Source organism: Corvus hawaiiensis, chromosome 6 (assembly GCF_020740725.1).
Source record: "Corvus hawaiiensis isolate bCorHaw1 chromosome 6, bCorHaw1.pri.cur, whole genome shotgun sequence".
NCBI lineage: Eukaryota > Metazoa > Chordata > Aves > Passeriformes > Corvidae > Corvus > Corvus hawaiiensis.
This window is the reverse complement of record NC_063218.1, coordinates 30,030,929-30,049,490: the sequence shown is the minus strand read 5'-3', so window position 1 is coordinate 30,049,490 and position 18,562 is coordinate 30,030,929. Positions and strand designations below refer to the sequence as shown.

The 18,562-nt window shown below is 37.5% G+C and overlaps 1 protein-coding gene across 4 annotated transcripts in view; it reads right to left on the bottom strand.

Annotated features, from left to right (window-relative positions):
* Positions 1 to 7,783: 7,783 nt before the first annotated feature.
* STXBP6 (syntaxin binding protein 6) overlaps positions 7,784 to 18,562 on the bottom strand; it is a 95,201-nt gene continuing 84,422 nt past the window's right edge. For all 4 annotated transcript variants that reach the window (XM_048307783.1, XM_048307782.1, XM_048307781.1 and 1 more), the window contains 2 exons: positions 12,061 to 12,218; positions 7,784 to 10,885 (listed from right to left, as the gene is read on the bottom strand). In XM_048307783.1, the coding sequence (XP_048163740.1) occupies positions 10,862 to 10,885; positions 12,061 to 12,218 (182 nt within the window). In that variant the 3' untranslated portion in view covers positions 7,784 to 10,861. The remainder of the gene's footprint in view (positions 10,886 to 12,060; positions 12,219 to 18,562) is intronic.

The window sequence follows — 18,562 nt, the reverse complement described above, 5'->3', positions numbered from 1 at the left end:
TTTTCTGTACACCCCATTCAGAAGTGCCTTAATTTATTTTGCTGCAACTCATAAAAATCTGAGAGCTGAAGCTGGGGCACAGAAATTGCCTAGAGAGTCTATGTTTATACAAACAATCCTTACCTATCATTGCCTCCTAGAGAGGCCCTGCCCTGTGCTCTCTAGGGATTCCAGCCAACCCTTCTCTTCAATTAAAAAAAATAAAAGACCTTATTACTACCATTCCTAAAGCATTTCCATCATTGTTTTACATTGATTTAGCAAGAAAAATCCTGAAGCTATTTTATTTGGAGAGATTTCTAGATTCCCCTGACACAAGTAGCTGTATTTGCAGTCTAACTTGGGGAATCACTGACTGGCAAAATTCTATTCTGTTGATTTATAATCCTTGGAATGTCAAGGATATGACAGATTTTAATACAACTTCCAGTAAGAGAGGAATTAATATTTACCAATATAAAGAATTTTATTAGAATTTGATAACATTATATCAGTTTGACAAGTCATTGCAGTTCATAGCACGAGCTGTCAGCCACTAAATCCACTATGATGTATTTCAGAGAGAAACCGTGCTGTGTAATAACAAAACTGGGAAACAGACTTTGTGTTATTTTAGTAGTAATATTTTAAAAAAAATCTCAGAACTGAAAAATTCCAGATGTGAAGACAGCAGATACTAGAAGATTTCATTTAACCCCACTACAGGACCAGGAATCTTTGTAGAGTTGGTGAAATATTAATCTGTCAACACTGCAAAGATCTTTCATGTGGAAAGCATGACCAAGTAACAACTTCTTGTATTTTCTGACCAGTTAGAAGGAAAATTAGGACATCTGTTTGCTTTTCATTTGGGTTAAACTAAGCTCTATTACATTAGCATTTGATTAGGAATGGAAAAGTTGCTTACAGCTTACAGCATTACACTTGAAAATGGTTGAGTTAAAGCCATTATGAGCATATCTAAAAATGAAGTTACTTATGATGGTAATTAGAGACAGCTAAACTGGTGTTAAAAAACAAAGTCTCTCTATTTCTCTGTTCACAACTTCTCTTAAATTCTATAAGATCATGCATTCTACATGAATGCCTTGATTATTCCTTTCATGACAGACACAAATCACACACTTTTCACATCCTGAAATGCTGAGTTCTGTTGTCCATTTAGGTTCAAGGTGGCCCAGTCTATCCGCATTTCTTTAGCATGACTGGTGTTTCCGTGCGTCCAGTGTTCACCACATGACTCTCCTATGGTCACATCCATGGGTAGTGGTAAGTCTTGTTTTTATGAGTACTCTCATCCTATTTATACCATGTTGTTCTTTTTTAATATACCCTTCAACTGAGAATCACAATGCTCCATTATTAATTTCCAAATGAAGGGACAGAAAATACTGTGAAGAGTATTTTAATTTCATTCTGCTGAGGTGAGAAAACTGCTCAAGTTTTTGCAGTATGAATTCCTATGGAAAATACCATTGTAGAATATGAGTATTTCTGATGCTTTATTAGGATTTATCTTCTTTTCCTTGAATTACTTTTTCCATGCTTTTAGGAGAGAGGGGGTTTGTGTGTTTCAAAAGGGGAGCTTTTTTTTTTTTTTTTAATGGAAGCTGTCACTGACTAAGCACTGTGTGTCTATGACACAGAGATCCTTTTGTCCTTAGACTAAATCAGAGAATGTCAGAGAACTGTTTGAGCACAAGGCAACAGATAAGTTTTCCTCACAGTTGCTGAAGCCTATGACAAAAGGCATACATACACAGCATTCCCCGAAATCCCTTAAACTGGGTTCTTTCATTGATACAAAGGCATTCAGCCTGAAAGCTGACTGTTTGCTCTTGCAGCGCAAAATCCAAATAGAGCAGCAATAAGATTTTATTGCTGCTTTTCCCAGCTTTCCTTTGGTGCCTCTCTTTCTCCAGATATGTTTTGCAACAACAGATTGATCTTTGCAGACAGCATATACTGCATGTCATGAAAGATACTATATTGCTAGAGCACAAAGGAAAAAGTGTCTGTGAGCATGCGGGTTTTGGCTGGGGGAGAGCTGATTTCCTTGACAATTGTTAGTATAGGGCTGTGTTTTGGATTTGTGCTTGTAGGTTACTGGGGTTCTGGGGTTCTGGTCAGGACGGTCGGACGTAGACGGATGGAGACGAGAGATCTCTATAGGCAGGTCTCGGGACACAGTCGGTTTATTGTAAAGGGTGTGGGTATTGGGGCACTGCTCAGAGCTGGTAGACTCAGCTCTGAGCAGGCCCAAGAGAGCAAGAGAGTAAACAGGTGAGAGAGAGAGTGTAAGAGCAAGAGTAAGAGCAAGGGTAGAAGTGGAAGAGAGAGGATGAATAGAAGTGGAAGTGAGGAATGGAATGGAAGAGAATGTCTGAAGTCCTGGTTACAATACAATAAATCATCTTCTGTACTGAATATTCTAATTGTCACTAACCAATCTAATACAAGATACAAATCCTATAGCATTTACATACAGCCTATAAGAGTTCTTATATTACCATAGAGTGTTACATCTTAACTTCTAAAAACTACTCTTTGGACCCCTTCTGCTGAGCTAGTAGGGTCTGCTCTGACCCTTGGACCTGTTTGCAAGCAGAGGGTATTTTTCCATCAAGAGGGGATTACTTCAGTGGCCATACCATTGTTTTCTAGTTGTTCAGTAACTAAGACTTGGTATTTCAAAAGTGGCTTTCATTTCGATGTTGCCTGTAGTTTTCATATTCCCAAAATCTTTTGTCAGGCAATCATATTTCCAAGGCTTTCCTGTTTCATCTTCCCCAACAGTGCTGAACTCAGGGTTGATAATATAGAGATGATTTTGTTATGGCTGAGCAGAGCTTACACAGAGCCAAGGCCTTTTCTGCTTCTCGTACTGCCAGGCTGGTGAGGAGGCTGAGGGTGCATGGGAGGTTGGGAGGAGACACAGCAGAGCCAGGTGACCCCAGCTGACCAAGCGTGTCACACTCAGCATATAAAGCCAGGAGAAGGAGCAGGAGGCAGGGACATTCGGACTGAGAGTGTATTAATTCCTTGCTTGCAGTCGTGGCTTTTGCTTCATCTATTTAACTGTCTCCATCTCAACCCACTGTTTTCTAACTTTTATCCTTCAGATTCTCTCCCAGTCTCGCTGGAGGAGGATTGAGTGGCTGCATGGTGCTTGGTTGTGAAGAGGGGTTAAACCAAGACCGAGAGAAGTGTACTTTTGTATCTGATTCTTTTAACAAATCAAGAAACTAGAAGTATTTTCATTATAATCCTGAAATTTTCCATTAGGAATGAAGAAATTGGGGTTTATATTCTCCAATCTCAATGGTATCCTGGTTCATTAATTTACTGTAAATTACTTCCTTCCACGGCTTATTTTATACCTATAAGAAAGAAATTTGGTATTTCTCTTTGAATTTTTGTAGAGTGAAACCCCCTATATGTTAGATGAATAACTTGTATTATTTATTACAGTTCATCACAGACTTTGGAGAAAAGCCTTTAGCAAAAATAAGGAAGAAACACCTCAGCTGGTGATCCAGCACTATGAATTTCTGACTGAAATCTTATCCTAAATCTTTTCAGACATGCTGAAACACCTTCACTACAAATTTGCCCTTGTGATGTGAAGTATCCTCATTTCATGTGCAGCACATGCTACATCTTCATCTACAAACAGCAACAATTTACAGTTAATAAATAATGCAAGGGGATCAAATCCCAAAGAGCAAACACTAAAGATCGTACTTCATGTTGGCCTTAAAAATCCTGGTAGTTCAGCTACCCCTTACAATGAGATACTTTCAAGCGAGCAATATGACAAAAACATGACACTGAATATTGAAGACTATATAAAAGTGGGAACTAGGAAGGACAGTTGGGGTATTAAAGGATGCCATAAATAACCTTGCACGTGTACTGTGCCAGACAGAGACAAGAGGAACAGATTCTATGAAGCCTACCCAGTCAATGAATATAAACACATAACCTCTTCCTTCCCACTTCTTTTTCCTCTTTCAGTGCCATTGCAGAGATTGTCATATAGAACAGATATTCTTTCTTAAAAAGGAAAAAAAAAAAAAAGGATTTTAATCTCACACCTTCTAAGCTGAGGTGATTAGCAAATAGCTAACCATTAATGATGCTTTTGACAAGAATGGATGCCAAAAGTTATGAAACCTTGCCTGGCAGATAAATGGTACCTTTCTCAGCCATCTGTCTTACAAATGATCCTATATATACAGCTATTATTTCAGTCAGACACTGGCAGCTCTGCAATTGTTCATGGCCTCAGTGAAGAATAATACCTGTCATGCAGTTTCATTGCTCTGACTTTTAACAGAACTGTTTTCAGCTTGTCTCAAATGCTGCACAACTGCACATGGGGAAGCACCAGAAAAGAACAGGCAAGATAAAGACCAAGGGCACTGTCATTATTCTCTATGTAGGTTTAAAACCCCTCAGAACTGTCCTGAAGAAATTTTGCTGGAATGTGCCCCTAAAATTGCAAATGGTTCTCTACCCATTTGTGAGAAAACACTGCTGGTTTTGGCTGGGATCATTTTCTTTGTAGTAGCAAGTAAGGGTCTGTGTTTTGAATCTGTGCTGGAAACAGTGCTGATAATTGAGGCATGTTTTAGTTATTGCTGGGCAGGCCTTGCACACTGTCAAGGCCTTTTCTGCTTCTTGTACCACCCTCAAAGGGGTTGAGGTTAAACAAAAACTGGGAGGGGACACAAGCAGGACACCTGATCCCAGCTGACCAGAGGGATAATCCTACACTGTACAGAACTGTGCTCAGCATATAAAGCTGGGGGAAGAAGGAAGTGGAGAAGACACACCCTGAGAGTAATGGCAGTGTCTTCCCAAGTAATGGGTGTGTGTCCCCTCTTCCCTGGGACTCTCTCAGAAGTTACCTCATCACCTCCTCTGACTTGCTTACCTGGTGATGCAGAAGTCTCCAATCTGTCCCTCATCTTGCACACCTCTGCTCAGGTTTAGGCACTGTTGATTGGCAGCATGAACAGTGCTTACACTTCCTTATTCCTAAAAAGCAATAGCGAGATGCCTTTGACTAGTTTCTTACAAACCTCAAATGAATGCAGCAATCTATTGTTAAATCTAACAGCTTGCTCTTTTATGTTTCCTTATTCTGTGTTTCCTCACAGAAACAAATAAATGTTTCCAAATGCTATTTTTCATAAAACCAGAAAAGTTTTGAAAGGATTCTCATTAAAATCTTAATACTTCTGACAAGTAAAGGCATTTTCTGCAGAAGTCCTAGTTCCAGGAGCATGCCAAAGCAAAGAAAGCTTTCCTGTGTCTATTGTCTATTCTTTCTGAAATAGGAAAAACTCCAACTGGTTTGGCTGCAAACCAGCATGATTACTGTCAGTTGCACATGTTGAAGATTTTCTTTTCAGTATAGTATGAAACACTATCAGTGTTTTCTCATTTATTTTTACATTTGCTGTTTTGTCCAGAAAATAACACTTAACACAGATAAAAACTGTTTCCCCCTCTTTAGCAGCAACAGAATTTCAACACAATAAAGGCTTCAAGTCCTCTGCATAAGTTATCACCCTTTTAGCTACCAGAAACCTCTGAAACTGCTTAAAATATCAATTAGTATTTTATTAGATATCTATTCTCTACACTTCTAAAGCCACCTGACTTGCCTCGTTAACAAGGTTACTTTTATACCCTGGATACTTGGCCAGAACACTGAAGATCTAACGTAACACTATGTCTCCACGAAACAGATCTTTACACTGTTTATTTTTCTTCAGTCACTGTAAAAGTAAATAGTGAAGTACTTTTTGAGCCTGTAATCCCATGTCAACCCCTGTCAAAGCTAGCCACCATCACTAAAAAATGTTGCCACAATTCAGACTGCATGAGGCGACAGCAGACAAAAAGACAGTAACAGCTCAAATAGAAAAAGTATTAATGAAACAGACATCAAATACCATGCAGTGCTTCCAGATGATGCATAAAACAGGCTGTAACGATGTGCTTATGAAGTGGAAGTTGGTGCTTGGGAGTTATTAGGGAAGTTACTGTTTATGTAAATTCATGTCATTACCCCAGTGGTAGCTGATCACTTCCATGGGGGACTAATTTTGAAATAAGTGAAAGCCATTTTTAATCTGAGACATTGCAATCCTGTGAGTACTGGATAGCACTCCTGCTCACTACCTGTGATGCCATGAAGATTTTTTGCCTTTTCTTTTATACCCATTACACCTTTTCTACAACTTCTGTATTCTTAGTGCTTTTTGCCTACATTCTTGGACTTGTTTGTTCAGCTAGGTGACTAAACATTTTAGAAGCTTCGTAGTTAGGGATCAGTGTGCCCCAGGCCCCAAGGTCCTCTCCAGAACACATTCTGTAAACTAAGATAGAACCATCCAGGGGCAGGCTCCTTGGGGAGGGGGTCTCACTCGAGCCTCTCATTGGGGAATCTTTGATAGATATGCTAATTAGCAAAACCTATAATGTTAGACCAGATCTTTTCGGGGTGTGCATTTTTGCGGGGTGCATTTTGATGCATATGACCTGGATGTGTGCACCTAAGGATCCTAAATAAATACCAAGGTAAAATCCCTTTTCCCCTTCTAACCGCGTATGACTCTTGTTAAGACCAGGAAAAGGCATCACCTGAAGTAGTGTGTATCTGTATCTTCATAGATGCCACAACTTGCAGCTGCAGTTTGATTTTCTCAGTCAAATATTATCCCTTCAGGAACATACTAACGTATCTTTTACTTCAAAAACCTAACATACGGAATCAGCAAACATTCATGCTTGAGCTTCTTCCATGACTGAGAGATGACAAACAAAACCCTATCATCTTTTCCTTAATTTATACACAGCAACAAATTGATGTTTTATGAAAATCATAGTATCAATTTAAAAAATGACATGGTGAAATTGATCTAAAAGAATGTTCAAAAATTAACTAAACATTCTGTCTTTCTACCTTATAGGACAAACGTACAACAACAATAGAAAAGAACTGACAAATAGTTATATTCAATCTACAACAAAACGCTGTCCAGATCAAAGTAGCTTCTGATCCACCAGAGATCTATTTCTCTTAAGAGGTTCATCAAGGTTGGGCATTGGGGACGTATGGTATTCAACATCTATGGATAACATGCATTCTAGCAAACTTACCTAGTAACTACAGTAATCAAACAGTTGGCAGTATTTGCCAACAAGACATTTTTGAGATTACAATCGTAGGGATCATATTTAAGCCTAAAAAGAGAGATGGCAGCAAAGTCAATTCGTATTGGATATGGTTCTTGTGCAAGTAGACCTCCTTTGAATCTAAGGGATTGCTTCTCTGTGTGTAGAAGAACTCTACCTTTATAGTGTTATTCTTACAGGGTAATTAAAATTGCTTGTGCTTTGATAAAAAAAAAAAAATCAATAAAATTAGATATCCAAAAGAAAACATTAACAACTTGAGAATAAGCATTTCGTAGCAACTGTAAGTGAATTATCAGAATTCTTTTTAACCTACACAGCCTTTAGGTACGGTGCTAACTTTAAGATACGATAATTATACTCTGTAATCTGCTTGGACAGGCAATGCTTTAACCTAGTTTCCACTATTTTTAATTACTAGAAAAAAAATTTATCACTATAGCAGAAAATAATTTTTATTCAATTTTGCTAGAATTCTATATAATTTTGCTTAGAGTGAAATATAAAAACCTAACTCAAAAATAATTGATGTTTTGAATAGAGAACTCAAATAATCCAAAGACAGTTTCCATCACAGTTAAAGTATTTAATGACAAAAATCAGGGTTTCCAGTAGTTAGTCAAGAGAGCAGGTCCCACCTTTTTTTTTTTTTCTCCCCAGAATGGCACAAAATAATTTCTACATCTTTGAGAACTTCCAAGGAATTGGTTACAATAGATATTAGCAAGTATTACACTTCCGGCAAATCATAGCAAAACCTACCTACCTTTAAGATCAATTTTAAGAGCACACATTTTTGTTAATATTTCACATAATGCACAACTTTTGCTAGACACAAAAGTAGCCTTTTAAGACAAGAGTTTGCAGTACAGCAGTCAAGTCTAACAATACATTATTTTTATTCTGTTCAGAACTTTAAAAAGATAAAGAAACTATTAATATTGTTACAATTTACAAATACATTCTTTCATATGGAACATTAACCTGAATCATAGTATATGTTATGTACATGACTATCTAATAATACTAGGTTTGTATACACACTACAAGCTAAGTTCCAGAAGGAAACTGCAATGCTCTAAGATTTACCTTTGGATAAACATTTATACACCTTGATTTTTTATCTAAAAACTACCAAACCTTGTAGTTTAATGAACAGCAAGAACAAAGTAAACAGACAAACCACTTTTCCTTCATTCAGAAGACTAGGTTAATTAAAGTTCCCATAGTAAACGGCTTTTGATGGCTGAATTAAGTCCAGAGTTATGATAAAAAACAATACACTTAACTGGAAGATATAAAACAACCCAAAATGCTGAAAAACTCAAGTGAGACTAAAGCAATGTTTTAGTACAGTTCAACTCACAAGAGGTCTGGAACTTAGCAGTGCAATTGTGATCTTGTCCTATCCAGCTGATATTTATGAAAACACTTGAAAATCTATGCCTTTTAATCTGAATTTAGACAACTAATTCTTTTCAGGTTTATCTGACCTGGGTTTTAGATATTTCTTCCAATTATTTGCAAGCTTAGAGGCCTGGCTAGATGGCAGCAGTTCAGAATCTACTTCTTTCTCTTGAGAGAAAGACTTGTGAGGTTAGCAGCAGAAAATATGACAAGAAGATAGCTATTTGGTCAAAAATGTACTCCCTGACTGATTTATAATCCATCTTTTTTAAAAAAAAAAAAAATATATATATATATATAGCCTAACATTTTGTATCTAGCAGAAGTTTAATTTCTAGTCAGGCACTGTTTTCCCGGTTAATTGCAGAAATACCCATAGTCACACTACAATAACATTCAGACAATTCCAGGGCAAGCATTACTTACACATAGCTCAACGGAGTGTTCAGAACTTGTGTTGTTAATGAACCTGTTCTGATTTATAACAGAAGTGGCCAAATTCCATTTCAGTAGGTGCTTGATTTGGTAACTGTTGGAGCTGGTGCTAAATAGATCTAAATGATCACATGGTACTACACAAATGACCCATTCTCTCAACTCCCAATGTGAAATTAAATAAAAAGCTTCATACAAAACTATTTAAATTACAGGAAAAAAAAACCCAAAACAAAACAGATGTAAAGTTTGAATGCAATCAGCTAATGAGACACTGTCCTTAGTTCAAATGAGAATACTTTCCTAAAGGCAAGCATCTTTTTACAAAATGGCTATTTCCATGAGGTTTTCCATTATTTCAGCTTGCAGTAAGTGAAATATTCTCAATTACTACAGTAGCTTTTATCGCTCTTACAACCACTGCTCTGAGAATTTTAGACTGTTGTGTCATTAATAATGCAAAAATCATATTCTACAATGAATACAGTACATTCACATAATGCCAGCTTTTCTCTGGTAAGATGAGGGCAAAAATGAAGAGCAGGCATTTTCAGAAGATGAAGGCTGTACCTTCTGCAAGGATTGCTTTTCAAGCTTCCTGGTTTGAAAAAAAGAAAAAAGCAACATCTTTTTCTCCTTTTTTTATTCCTTTTCATTCTCAAAGCATGTTAGACCATCTTAAAAATGTTAAGAAAACAGCTGTGAAGGAAAAAGGTAACCTACTCATTTTGTAAGAGAAATACAGTGTGTATATTGCATATAGTGAGTATAGATGAAGTAGTCACCCTTCCAGTGATAACATATTGAAAGCTGAGACTCAAACTAGAAGTTGATTCTAGTGTACCAAGGCATGCTTATTGAAAGCCTCTATATTAAAAATTAGACATAACTTGCTAACACAAAAGTCATTAAAATCAGAAAAATTTCTGAAGTGTTTCAAAAATCTCTTACTGTAGAATTTATGAAAAACAGATGTCTTGAAAATAGTGCACTCTCATCTTCCCAGACCTTAGCATTCTCATTTTCATGGGCCTTTAGCCACACAAAAAAATCACAGGTAAAAATAAACGTTATTTTATAAGTTGTAGATTGTGTTTGAGGCACAGCTACGTGTGTATAGATGTAAAAATTACTTTTTTCCTCAATTTTGAAACCTCAAGCATACATTCTTTGTGTTTCAGTATACTATTCAAATAATCAGTCTGAAAGTGAAAATAGGAACGTGTAAAATGCTGATATGAATGAAATTCAGATATGCACTTCTGAATGCTGGTGCACATGCAACCCTTCCTACATTAGTTAGAAGAAACAATTTTTTCTGTTTCCTAGGACAAAGCAGTTTGTCCTCCACTATAGCTACAACCTCAAATGCTTAATTCTAACATCCATTCACATTCTGCTGATGCTACATTAAATGACGAAAATTGTACCCCTTCTTTGGATTTTATTTCCACACACATGTCCACAATCAGTTCAACAATTTTTTTTTGTACAACCATGGAGGAATATTACTATTTTAATCCTGATCAGCTTGTCATTTGGTCCTTTTTCAGCGTTTGCTTTCACTCCTGTAACAACTGAAATACAGGTAGAAAGTACTGCAGGACTGTGCAGCAATATCAAAAAAGAGGAACAAAAGTAAGTCAGAAAGGTAGAAACGCAACACTTTTTCCTGCACAGAAACTGAAAGAACGCATCTCCACTGAACAGGAAGGAAAAAGCACACAGAAGACTGGATCTCCTGTAAAAGTTGCTGATTGTAGTCTTTTCAGCTTCTCTTGAGAAGATTGCAACTTTGGGCAGTATCTCAGCATTTGTGCTTCATGGCAAGCTGAAAAAGAGAGAAAAAAATTAATTAAAGAGATGTCACCTATAACAACAGCTGTATCAACCTGATGTGGCTAGTCCAGATAAGAAGAGTTTAAGATTAATTCTCTGAAAGATGCCTGAAATCCATTAACTTCTTTGCATACAGATACACAGCCATTCCCTTTCCTGGGACATACAGACAAAGCCTCCCTTTGCCATGCCGAGGAGGCAGGATTTATCTGCTTTCACAGCTCTGTTTCCCAATGTTCCATTATTTTGCTATCTGTGAGGAACACTAGAGCAAGACACCAGAAACAAAAACATGCTTAAAAGAATAGTAATTTTGACCCAATGATTTTGATTGTTAACTACAATCAGAAATTCTAGACAAGTAATTTAAAACACCTATTCAGGAGCTCTGCCACTAAATAATGATGAAAAATAAAGGACTGATTGCATTTCAACCTCTGTGATTACTGATTATTTCCAATTCAAATAATTCAAAAATGGACTTAACTGGGAATGAGAGGGAGAAGAAAGAGATGAAGTGAGTTAAAACCTGTATAAAATGTGTAGACAAACTGACATTGCAAACCACGCAGAGAGCTTAGGGTTAGGTTCCATATAATCAAAAATTGCTTTCTGAAGATAATAGCATGCTAACAAAGATGAGATGAGTGAACCCTCTGGGAAATTACCTTGAAAACAGAACTGGTAGGGGCAGTTAAAATTCACTCATTTGCTACTGGTGAAATGATAACCAATAAATGACTCAAAAACTAAACTGACATAAACCTTTGATACTCAAGGACTTGGTTACAAATATGCTTTTTTAAAAAATTAATATTTGTATGGATATAATAGAAATGCATTTCAGCATGAAAGAACTTAAACCAACACCTTTCTTTCCTCAAACAGCAATTTTTTTTTTTAAATCTATCTTTGGTAGGCAACTCTGAGAAGTTTTTACTATACAGAATTTATCATTTGAAGATCCTGTGCAGTCACCAACAAATGGAAGGGATTTTTTAGAGGCAAAGAAGGTGAAGAAGGTGTCACAAGCAGGATTTGATACATACCCTGAGCTAAGTTCAAGACTTTATACAGCTAAGTATAGACACATGCTTTCATTCAACAAACTCTGACAGCCAAATATGTGACCATAACCTACTGAGTCTTACCCTGCTGAAATCTTACCTTATGTGCAGTTTCTGCAAACTGCTGAGCACTGTTTTTCAGCTCCTCTGTCTTCTCTTCTGCACGACCTAGCCTTTCACCACGCTCATTCAAGGCCTGACTTGCCTTCTGTACTGCGCTTGTCACGCTGTCTGCTGCTGAATGGAGTATGCTGTTTCCTGCAACACCAAAAGAAGCCATTAGAGCACTCAAGTATATATATGTTTTGTATTAAATATAATTAATTTAATTTATAATGCTCTAGAGCTGATGTGCTATCTGGACTGGCTTCACTTCACTACAGCCTCGCTTCAGGTGGTTGTAGAGAAAGATGAGATCGTCCTGAGCTTCCTCGAGACTAAACAAACCCAGCTCCCTCAGCTGTTCCTCGTAAGACAAGTTCTCTAGACCTCTCATGAGCCTTGTTGTCCTTCACTGGACACTCTCCAGTACTTCAGTAGCCTTTTTAAAGTGAGGGGCCCAAAACTGAACACAGTACTCAAGGTGTGGCCTCACCAATGCTGAGTCCAGAGCGATGGTCACTTCCCTAGTCCTGCTGGCCACACTACTTCTGATACAGGCCAAGATGCCACTGGCCTTCTTGGCCACCTGGGCCCACTGCTGGCTCACAACTAAGCCCACTGTTGACCAGCACCCCCAAGCCCCTTTCTGCTGGACAGCCACTCTTGCCCCAGCTAGTAGCGCTGCCTGGGATTGCTGCGACCCAAGTGCAGCACCTGGCACTTTGCCTTACTGAACCTCGTGCTGTTGTCCTGATGGAGTCTGTCCAGATCCCTCTGCAGAGCCTTCCTTCCCTCGAGACATCAACACCCCCACCCATCTCAGTATCATCTGCAAATCTACTGAGGGTGGCCTCAGTCCCTACATCTAGAGAATCAATAAAGATGTTTAACAGTATCAACCCCAAAACTGAGCCCTGGGGAACACTGCTAGCGATGGGTCACCAACTGGATTTTAGTTCCATTCACCACAACTCTCTGGGCCTGGACATCCAGCCAGATTTTTATCCATCAAAGAGTCCATCCAAGCTGCAAGCAGGCAGCTGATCTAGGAGGATGGTGTGGAAGATGGTGTCAAGCACTTTACTGAAGTCTAGACAACATCCACAGCCTTCCCCTCATATACTGAGCAAGTAATTTTGTCATAGAAGGACATCAGGGGAGTCAAGCAGTACCTTCCTTTCGTAAATCCATGTTGGTTGGACTTGATCCCTGGGTTATCCTGGCTGTCCTTTTTTCCACAGCATTAAAACCAAATACATAATACTTTAAAATGAATTATTCTGGTAAAGGTATGAAACAAATTCAACACAGCTGAAGTAAGCACTACAGCAAATCTGCTGTTAAAGTCTGCTGTTCTTAGAGACATACAAAAACAAGTGAAAACAGACACAAAGACACTGCTTTCATCATTAATCTGAGAAGTGTACTTCAGAAATATTCTCAGGGTAAAAAATCAAACCCAAACAACTTGAAGGGCTATTTGCTACTAGTTTTTTGTAGTTTAGCCCCTGCCAGCAACCAAGCATCACACAGCTGCTTGCTCACTCTTCCACCAGTAGGACTTGGGAGAGAATTGGAAAGGTAAAAATTAGAAAATTGATGGGATAAGATACAGATAGTTTAGCAGGGAAAGCAAAAGCTATGCACTAAAGTAAAGTAAAACAAGGAATTAATTCACTGCTTCCCATGGGCAGGCAGGGGTTCAGCCATCCCCAGGAGAGCAGGCACCCATCACACAGTAACAGCTCAGCATGAAGATGCATGTTATTACTCCAAACTTCCTCCCCTTCCTCCTTCTTCCTCCTACTTTATGTATTGAGCATGATGCCATTCGGCCTGGAATACCCCTGTGGTCAGTTGTCCAAGCTGTGTCTCCTCCTCCCAGCCTCCCATGCACCCCCAGCTCCCTCGCCAGCGTGGTCATACGAAAAGTAGAAAAGGCTTGGTTCTGTGCAAGCCCAGCTCAGCAATAACGAAAACATCTCCATATTATCAACCCTGTGTTCAGCACAAGTCTAAAACATTGCCCCATACCAGCCACTGTGAAAAAAATTAACACAGCTGAAACTAGCACACAGTTTCATTAGAAAAAAGAACAAATGATCCTTTCAGACCCAGTTTTTAAATAATCCTTTCCTTAGAAAGGCCAAACAAACAATGAATAGTGAAACTAAAGGTTACTCTGAGTAGCCTGTGGAGCACAATACAAGCTGCATATGCAGGAATTCCTGAGATAAAGAAAACTGCCTTAAAATTTTATTAAACTAAAACACAACTAGTGTTAAACTATGGAGGTGAGGAGAGACTTAAGAACCTACACACAGTGACTCACAGATGATGAGTCAAGATGAGAAATAACAATAAAAGAGCACCCTGGCCTCCTATATATCAATATTGTTACATTTTTCACATCAGGAGTTAATAAAAAAAGGATGCATAGGATGTGGGACTGTTACAGGTTTGGGGATTTTTTCTATTGTTGCATTTAGAAAAGGAATATAGCAGCTGGCATTACTGTTGAAGAGATTAATACCTAACAATACCGTGAGCTGGAATTTTGCAGAGACAGAAATTATCTCTTCAAGTGGTCTCCCTTCAGACGCTGAGGTGTTTGATTGTAAAGCCAAACAACTTTATATACTGCACACATTCTTACTTTAAAATTTTTCAGTCAATTGCTATTTTGTTCATAATTTTTTTAAGGAGATTATTATTTTGGCTTCTGTTCAGGCAGCTTTTCCAATAAACACACGTACTGAGCAACACTACACTGGAAATAGTTTTCCTTTTTTGGTGGTGTGATCTAATGGCTTTAGCCTCTTGTACAGTGTTTGTTTTCTAGGATTGAGTTTTAAAAGCTCCCGAAACTGAATTAAATCTGTTGTTTACAAGATCACAAAGCCTCTGCTGAATTCAAGGGAAGCAGGCTACATGGACAACCTTATAAAACTAAGCACCTTCTGGAGTCTTAAAATGTGCTGGGGAGCAGAATTTAACATTGCTGACCTTCTGCCACGTCAACCAACATGCCCTGAAGATGAACCACAGGATTTTTCTAAATAAAGATATTTCTTGCAGATGACGTGTCAATACTATTGATTGAGCTTCTGCTTAAGTAGTGTTAATTATTATTGAGAAACATAATGCATTAACCTGCTACAATGGAGGCGTGGAACACAGTGTATCTGTCAACAGATTCCTATTTCTTCATCAGGTAAGTGACTTTTGAAAGTTCTGTGTTTGCTATTTAAGCAGCATATTAAAAATCATCAACTTCTGTTGCCACATAAACTAAAAATAAAGTTATGGCTCACAAGTAAGAATGAAGACTGAGTAAGAACTGGTCAAGGTCAGGATGAAATCAGTCAAGAGCAATGGTTGGAAAACATCAAATGGAAAATGCAGCAGCTGACCTGAGAGTGACTGGCTGTGCCAGCCCTGTCCTCAGGGTAATCCAGGAGCTATACATTTTAGCACCATCCAAAACACCTAAGACTGGTATGACTATGTTTATGCCTGAACAGTTTTCTCTATTAATTATGCACATTACTCTCAGCTGTTTCAATCAACTACTGTCAATAAAAATCAACTTAAATGTCGCTCTTATAGACAGAATTTTACAAAAACCCCATCTCTTCTTCCACCATCCAGACTGTACTGAATCACTGAGAACAACGCTTTAGAATGAAGAAAGCGACCACAGGAAGCCCAAGAGGAAATTACAAGTTTTGCTAATCTGAAAGTTTCTCCCAGTCTGTCAAGGTTCGGGTGACTCCCACATATTAACTATACTGACCAATCAAAATCATGTATTTTGCTGGAAGAAAGAATTATGCCACAAAAAAAATAAGAGCTGTTCATTACTGCAACACAGCACTGAAGACATGAATGCAAATCTCTTCCACTGCTAAAATTGTCATGAAGCTGCTCACAATAAGGAACAACTTAGTCTGGAATGATTCCCAAGAAACACCACAATAATTATGAAAGATTAAGTGAAATCTAGGCATTTAACTCAGGAAGCTAAGGTATTTCAAAATCAATGTATTTAGACTGATGAAGTTTCAACCCATGGTGGCACTTCCCACATCGATAAGTTGCCTCTCCCTGCTGAGCACATTTGTTTTGTTAAAATCATCATTACCAGAGAGTTACATTTCCTAGACTAACACTATAGCTGATTATAAAGGTCCACAGGACAAACACATTCCTCCCCTCCTTCTTCATCCCTGTCACCTCCCAGCCAACTGTTAAACATTCTTTCAGGTATACTGGTGCTGTGCTGACAACCTTGGTTAAGAGCTCTTTTGAATAAAAGAGTAAAGAGCTACTAAAAAGACCCAAACAGAAAAAAAAATTTCTGACCTCTCTTAAACAGCCATGTGAAAAGCCTTATTAAACAGCTCGAGATAATAAGTAGAAGAATACAGAAGCAGTACTTCTGTGATTGTAATCCTATAAGATAATACACTCTTACAGCTTAATGGATTCCTGTATCACATGAGTGGAATGTTCTCTAGATAATTTCAATATTTAAATTATCATCCAGAAAGGATGTCTAAGCAATCTGAAAGACAGAACATTCATAAAAAGTAGAATCTTCACTGGATTTACAGTTCTGAAAACTTGGATCTGAACTTAAATCTGAACATCAACTTCTCAATTTATCAACCTTCATCTTACTTACCAGCAACTTTCTATAGGAAAGCACAGCAAGTACCAGCTACCAGCAGCAAGCATTTGAAACACGTTGCAAACTTTTTATCAATATCATCATTAGTTTATGAGTCGAGGCAGTTGTATTTCATCTTAACTGTAGAGCTGGAGGATGTGATCTCTAGTGTTCATTCCCTGTAAAGCAACTGGGAGCCAGGCTAGCTTTCCTTGGCGTAGGTAGGATTTTCATAGATAAGGGCTTTTTTATTTTCTTGATCTGGTCTTAGTGCTAATAAATGTTCCAATTAAAAAAAAAAAAAAGGGGGTGTTATTTTTAGTTTTCCTAGCCAACCACATTCACACACTTTGGATTCTTCTAGGGTTCAGCATCACCACAGAGTTTGATGTCTCCACCTTCCTACATCAATACAGTATTAAAGTTTGAAGTTTAGTCAAAGTACTGAAATTAGAAATTAACTTTCCCTTTTACAGATTTCGTTTGTCCGTCACCCAGGACTGCTTTTTTTCCTTCTTTAAAAGAAACAGAAAAGCAATTCTGTTTTACATCTCCAGTAGTTCTGAAGAATATACAGAACAAGCATTAAGAGCTGAATGGACAGGTCACAAATGTTGTTCAGATAAACTTATATTCTCCCATTAATGTTCTTATATGCTGGCATTGATGCCAGGACAGGATGTTACTGTATAATGTGTATTGGTTATAAATTAAGGAAATACCTAACTAGGATCAATTTCATATTAACACAACCTTTACCTGCTTTCCAAACTGAACAATGTATTTAAACTTGAAAACTTTAAATTCTAATATGCGTATAAACTTAATGCTAAGTTAAGTATTAATATTTTAAATAATAATTCGTATTTATAATTAATGACAGCCAAACCAACCAGAAACTTTCAGTATCAGTAACTATAACAAAGCACAGAACTCCAATCTGGCTGGGTAAACATTAAAACCTAACAACTTGATACAGGAAAAAAAAAACCCAAATCCCATTTCTATGGCAAAGAGCAATATTCTGCATCTTGAAGATAACACCTCATTTAGACCTTCAATCTTCAGAAAGTAAGGCAAATATATTGGTTGATGCTTTCTACATTACCTTGCCTCAGAGTTATACAGAGCAAAAAAAGGAAACAACCTTTATAATGATAAATGTCCCGTCTCAATTTATGTATCCTTACAGATTTTGCAAGAACATAATGTACTTTTTTTTTTTTTTTTTTCCACAAGATTCCCCTTTTAGAAAGTTAATTTAGAGCTCTGATTATATGCCAAATTTCTACGGAAAAAGATCTCAACTATTCTTATCCATTCTAATCTCAACACATGGCTTTTATGCTTAAGATCACTAAAATACATCCAGTTAAATAAAATTGCAAAGCAGAATTAATCTTGACATGAATATGCAGGGCATAAAAGAAAGTACCTGAAAGGGTCTTTGGCAGCAGAAAATTAGTTTCTAATATTTTAACCTCTAGAATGACCATAACAGAGTATTTGGTATACGTTGGCAAGAAATACCTAAATAAACTAAATAAACTAAAAATTTGTTGTTTCTGTATGGGAAGATGGCTAAATCCGATTGGTCATTTCAAACCAGCAAAACACCACCAAAATAACATCTATTGCAGATTAAAGAAATAAAAAATTAAGTTTTTGTGGATTTTTTAAGGGTTTTTTTTGGGTCAAATTCATTTTCATCAGAATTAATTTACAAGCGAACGTCTGCAAGAATAGTATGTTCAAATACACACTTCTTTCAATGTCTATCAGGTAAAAATTGAAACAAACAACTGCCAGGTGTTTGACAGGAGGGAGG